The 6,651-nt window shown below is 43.3% G+C and overlaps 1 protein-coding gene across 1 annotated transcript; it reads left to right on the plus strand.

The window, feature by feature from the left end:
• Window positions 1-2,323: 2,323 nt before the first annotated feature.
• On the plus strand, window positions 2,324-3,268 carry LOC110595560 (olfactory receptor 1F12-like). Its single transcript, XM_021711870.1, has one exon. It carries the CDS (start codon window positions 2,324-2,326, stop codon window positions 3,266-3,268), a length of 945 nt encoding a protein of 314 aa, XP_021567545.1.
• Window positions 3,269-6,651: the final 3,383 nt, after the last annotated feature.

Genomic DNA, 6,651 nt, shown 5'->3' on the forward strand with positions numbered 1-6,651 from the left:
CAAAACTGGGAGATGTCTCTGATAGCCATGATCCAGAAGCTAGGGGAAAACTCTCTGCTGTAAGAGAGACAGTGTAAGACTTTCCAGTCCTTGGTTTTCTTACAATAGAGGTACTTGGTAAGATTATTTTCTTATTAACTGGGAAGTGGTAATGAGAAGATTTTCTTCTCTAATATCTGTGGGAAAGAGATGGGGGGATTGGGAGGAGGAAGACAGATTGCCCATTCATTTGGAAGGAATGAATCAAGAAAAAGAATCCTTGTTGCTGCACACACCATCACATTTGCCCACAGGCATTTGTCAGCCCCAGAGTCAAGGCCACAGCCACACCAATCAGCACGTTTCCCAGTGCAGACTCTCCATCCCAAACCAAGTTCTGCCCCACCCACTTGCTCCAGGCCCAATCCACACTCACACCAGGACTGGATCTATTTTCACAAAAGCCACAAGCTTAAGTTTTCAAAGTAGCACTTGTTCCTGGGTCTTTCGGAAAAAAGCAAGGCCATGAACTTGAAGTGACATTGCTTTGAAACCCGAATGACCCAGGCTCAAATCTTCGTGTCTTTGGAGCAAATTATATAAATGTTTTAGTGTCTGCTTACTGATCTGTAAAAGAAGAATATTGATGCCAACTCATCTAGGCTGTTGTGAGGGTCAAATTAAAGATGGTCTGTGCCTAGGTCTATATATAACATGCAACAGGCATTCAACACATGTCAGCTCCCTGATCTCAGGGCTATTTCTGATTAGAAGAACTCACATCTGACTATGAGCTCTTGGGAATGTGGACAACGTTCTGAATTGTTCTCTTTGCTCTCACATCACCCAATAAAACCTCTTTACTCACTTGATGGATCAGATCAAGTACTGTATATATTTCCTTCATTGGTTCTTTTCAACAAATAGATTTCTTCCCTCTTAGACTCCTGCATTTCTAATTGATGACTATCTTTTACCCAAAAATTCCTACTTAAAGGTTCAATGAATTCATCCCAAAAAAGATCAAATGAGTAAAACTCTAATTCAACATGAGCCATCTATCTTTCATTAGAAGGAACATCTCTCAACACAGACCAGGAACTCACCTGGGACATCCTGGGGGCTGAGCTCTGCATCCCCACTTACCATGCCCCACGGCGCTGGTAAGTTCCTTTCCTTCAAGCAGGTCCTGCCTCAGCAAAATGGCAGCAGGCAAAGTCAGCCTCCTAAGACGGTTTCCCCATCTCACCCCCACCCAGTTCCCAATGGAACCTCACCCACACCTTTCTCCCAACCCCTGTGTCCTCATCCCAATCAGCACACAACCCCCAGCCTATCCTTCTCTTTCTCTTTACAAATTCACTTTCTAATAAGACCCTAATCCCAATTCTGTTTTGCAAAACAATGAAAAAATACTTTACTTAATAGCTAATGAAAGTTCAGCTGAACTCTTAACTTCCAATTATGGGGTACCCACGTAGCCTTGATGTGGTCTCTGTGACTTTGGCAATATCACACCCATGGTTTCTCTTTGGTATCTGCAGGGGCAACTCGCACCTTCTCCTATCACCCATCATTCTCCAGAGGTGAGGCCCTTCCTGGGTATGCCCAGACAGAAGCGTCGGCTGCACTGTCCCAGTCAGCAGGCTCTTCTGTCCAGGCTTGCCCTGACTACTCCACCCCAGGATCAACCCCAGGACTAAGGCATCTGGACTTGGGAACCAGAAGCAGCTGCAGGCCATTGAGGCCAGGCTCTACAAATGTTGAAGACCAAGGGAAACAAAATATTGTAAGGGCAGGAAGTCTGTGGTGAAGGAGAGTGTGCACACACAATGCCTTCTGGGTCTACACGTTTGCCATTGTGCTTCCAAAATTCCATATAGAAACAACCTTCAGGTGGCCTCTACAGGGAGTGGGAGGAAGCTACATTTGTATAATTTTTTATTTAATTGTGCAACACTATCAGTTGCTTGCATCAAAGAGTGAGAGTGTGATGACAACGTGGGGGCTAAAACAACGTAAGCATCTCCTTGTTCTTACTACTGAATACATTGCCATATACCACCAGGATTCTCCATGGTAGGATGGTTAGTGGGGCTTAGTGGGTTCAGAGGGATCCGAATGTTAGCAGTGATATAATTGAAACTGATGTTGGAACCTCTTGAGACCATAGGACTCCTGAGTTGAGGCTTTTCCTTTGAATAGGCTAAGAGTCTTCTTTGAGGTTTATCCCAAATTAACACAGGTTTGAGTTAAGGGATTACAGGAGGGAGGGAGTTAGCAACAGGAATCTACTGCTTGACATTCTGTGACTGGTCTTGCTCTCCCAGAGAACTCACTCTCCATGGAGCATAGAAACCACACAAGCATCTCTGAGTTCATCCTTCTCGGGTTCTCCAGCCAGCCAGAGAAGCAGGAGCTGATCTTTGGGCTCTTCCTTGCCATGTATCTGGTGGGAGCTGCAGGGAACCTGCTCATTATCCTGGCCATCGGCTCGGCCTCCCATCTCCACACACCCATGTACTTATTCCTCAGCAACCTCTCCCTGGTAGATTTCTGCTTCATCTCTGCCACGGTCCCCAAGATGCTTGTGAACATCCAGACACAGACTCAGTCCATCTCCTATGGAGCCTGTCTGGGCCAGATCTACTTCTGCATCTTGTTTGCCAACATGGACAACTTCCTCCTGACAGCGATGGCCTATGACCGCTATGTGGCTATCTGCCACCCGCTGCACTACTCCTCCAAGATGAGCCTGCGTGTCTGTGCCCTGACACTGGGCAGCTCCTGGGTCATCGCCAGCCTCCACTCCCTGCTGCACACCCTCCTCATGGCCCGGCTGGACTTCTGTGCCGGCAATGCCATCCCTTACTTCTTCTGTGACCTCATTCCCCTGCTCCAGCTCTCCTGTTCCAACACGCAACTCAACCAGCTCATGATTCTGCTGGTGGGGGGCCTGATCGTCCTCCTTCCCTTCCTCGGCATCCTTGTCTCCTACACACGCATTGTGTCTGCTGTGCTCAGGGTCCCATCTGCCCGGGGCAAACAAAAGGCCTTTTCCACCTGTGGCTCCCACCTGACTGTGGTCATCCTCTTCTATGGGACCATCACAGGGGTCTACCTGAGTCCTTCATCTTCCCACTCCACGGACAAGGATTCACTGGCCTCCGTGATGTACATGGTGGTGACTCCCATGCTGAATCCTTTCATCTACTGCCTGAGGAACAAGGGCATGAAGGAGGCGCTTAGGAAACTGTTCAGCCTGAAGGCTTTATCCCATGGGCTGTGACACAGCCGAGCTCCCCCTCAGAGCCTGCGTGCTGTGAAGGGAATGAACCCAGAAACAGGCTCCACAGACAGGGCAGGAGAAAACAGACCTTTTTGTCCTAGATTGTCTCCAAGGCTGGAAAATATCCCTTGTTGCTCCAATACTAGTTTAAAGTCTGAAGTTCCTGTGTAGGAATACTACACAGGATATTTCCCCCAGAATACTACCGGGGGAAAAAGCTCTCCCCACATCCAAAAGACGCAAATTTGTCTGCAGACCCCACACTGTGCCACTATGTGTTGTTTTTTTTCCTAGACAAGACAGGTCTGCCATCCACATAAGGAAAGAAGAGAGACCAGTCCTGGCACTTGTTCTCTGGGTGTGAAGAACGTGAAGGGAATGGGCCATAGAGTCCTTATGAATGTGCTTCGGCACACATTGACTAGGAGGAGGAAACAATGAACATAGGGCTCATAAAAATGAGTTTATGGTGGGAGAAATGATATGTGGCTTTCTACCCAACAGGGCAATAACCTTGGCTGCAAGGGGTGTGGTAGAGGAAAGAGCATGACTCAGAAGGTCACAACTGGCTCTCCCAGTTTCTAGCCATTTGACTCTGCTCCAGTCATTCTGAAATTCACCAATCTACCAGCCCTTGCTTTTTCTGTCCCCCTCATGCTATTCTGGCAGTCCATCTTGCCAAATTCTATCTATAAAATCCCACTTGTCCTTCAAGGCTTAGATCAAATTCCATGTCCTTCATGAAGCCTTCCTGGCGTTCGTAGACAGAAGAGAGCTTCCTTTCCCCTCTGGAGCTACAGAGTACTTTGATTCTATAACAGCCCTTTTCAGGCTCTGCTTTGTGTCATTCACATTCACCTCAAATTCTACCCTAAACAAGATCATTTGGATCTCTCTAAGTTTTATAAAAGCCTTGCTCATCTTAATAACCCCATCCTCAGGAGACTCTGTCACAGTGCCTGGTTTACAACGAGACAATTCTAGTATGCTGCTGCAGATGATATTACAAAGATGATGATGAGATGACAATGAAGACACATACACTGGAGAAAGAACCTTCTGATCTTCTCCCCTTCATTTTACCCTAACCCATTCCCTTCCCATCTCTCTGACTCCATTCCCAGCAAAAGAGTTATTTATCTGTTTAGTCAGAACTCTAGGGGCTCATTGGTCCCTGTTTTGTGCAGGGGAGTGTGCCCTACAGGGTCAGCATCCCAGGATGAGGCTCCCTTCCTTCCAGTTTGGTCCTGATTAGTCCTCTTCTCCTCATGTGTCTTGCTGGAGTCCCCACTTGGGATCCAGTCATCAGTATCCTTCTCTCCACAGCATGCTTGACTCCATGGGTCTTCAATTCAGATGTGGGGCTGAGAGTGGGAGCAAGGTCAGCTAAATAATTTTCCAGTCCCCCTCTTCCCAGTAAATCCAGTGATGCAGAATACTGGGTGTGGCTCAGATAGTAATAAAGTGATACTTGAGCCTCATCAGATGCTGCCCTTTGAGCCATCAGGGTTGGGATGATTGGCAGAGCAGGATTCAGACTTTTCTGGGTCTCTGACCATAAAGTCACAATCATAGCAACAAAATCTCACCTCAAACCTGTAAAAATGATATGAAGAAGGATTGACATTAACATGAAGAAAAGGTCTTCCTTCAATGTGCATTTACTGCAATGATGAATAATATAATGGTTTGGCCTAACCGAAAAATACTGAATTGAACAAAAAGGGGAGGGCAGCAATGAATAAATATGAGAGATCTTCAACTGACCTTGCTCCTTGGTCATTTGTAAGAAGACTTTCTGACTAATCTAGGGAATACACCAAAAGCAATACTAAGAGACAGCTTTATGGCAATAAATGTCTACATTTAAAAAGTCGACTTTAAATAGGCAAATTTACATGCACATTGAAAAACTAGAAAAGCAAGAATCAATCAAACTCAAAATTAGAAGAAGGAAAGATAACGATCAGAGTCAAAATATACAAAATAGAAATTAAAAGAAAAATACAAAGGATCAATAAGACAAACAGTTGATTTTTTTTGAAAGATACAAAAATCAATAAACTCTTCCCTACACTAACCAAAAAAAGAAGGAATAGCCAAATAAATAAAATCAGAGACAAAAAATGCATACAAAAAGATATAATAACTTATACCACAGAAATACAAAGCATCACCAGAAACTATTTTATGAACAACTATATACTAACAAATTAGAACACATTGAGGAAAGGGATAAATTATCAGATATATACAATATGCCAACATAGAACCTGAACAAATAGAAAACCTGAACAGGCCAGTGATCAGTAACAAGGCTGAATCAGCAATAAAAAATTTCCCAACTAAGAAAAACCCAGGCATGGATGGCTTTTCTCCTGAATTCTACCAAATTTTAAAGAAGAACTAATATCAGTTTCTCTCAAACTAATTCACAACTTATAAACGGTGCTGGGAAAACTGACTATCCATAAGCAGAAGAATGAAACTAGACCCTTATCTCTTACCACCTGCAAAATTCAACTCAAGATAGATTAAAGACTTAAATATAAGACCCAAAATTATAAAACTGCTAAAAGACAACATAGGGGAAACACTTCAGGACATTGATCTAGGCAAAGATTTTTATGGCTGAGACTGCAAAAGCACAGGTAACAATAAATAAAATATTCTAATGGGACTATGTTAAGCAAAAAAACTTTTGCACAGCAAAGGAAACTAACAACAGAGTGAAAAGACCATCTGTAAAATGGGAGAAATATTTGTAAGCTATTCATCCAACAGGGGAACTAATATCCAGAATATACAAAGACCTCAAACAACTCAACAGAACAACAACAACAATCCCCTTAAACGCCAGGCAGAGTATCTGAATAGACATTTCTCCAAAGAAAACATACAAATAGCCATCAGGTATATGAAAAAATCATTAACAACATTAATCATCAGAGAAATGCAAATAAAACCACAAGTATAATTTTACACCAGTTAGAATAGATATTATCAAAAAGACAAAAAGTAACAGATGCTGGTGAGGATACAGAAAAATGGGAATTCTTATAAATTTCTTGTAGAAATTTAAATTAGTGAAGCCATCATGGAAAACAGTACAGAGGTCTCTCAAAAAACTAAAAATAGAATTACCATATGATCTAGCAATCACACTACTGGGCATCTATCGAAAGGAAAGAAAATCAGTATATCAAAGGAATACTCACACCCCTGTGTTTACGGCTGTACTATTCACAATAGCCAAGATATGGAATAAACCTAAGTGTCCATGAACAGTGGAATTGTTAAAGAAAATGTGTTATATATACACAACTGAATACCATTCGCCATAAGAAAAAATGAAATCTTGTGATTTGCAGCAACATGGATGG

The sequence above is a fragment of the Carlito syrichta genome, unplaced genomic scaffold, assembly GCF_000164805.1.
Source record: "Carlito syrichta isolate Samal-C Ts95f unplaced genomic scaffold, Tarsius_syrichta-2.0.1 Scaffold302779, whole genome shotgun sequence".
NCBI classification, from domain to species: domain Eukaryota; kingdom Metazoa; phylum Chordata; class Mammalia; order Primates; family Tarsiidae; genus Carlito; species Carlito syrichta.

What these genes read in the sequence shown, in the direction of transcription:
- LOC110595560 (XM_021711870.1), top strand. Translation starts at nt 2,324, where the DNA reads ATGGAGCATAGAAACCACACAAGCATCTCTGAGTTCATCCTTCTCGGG.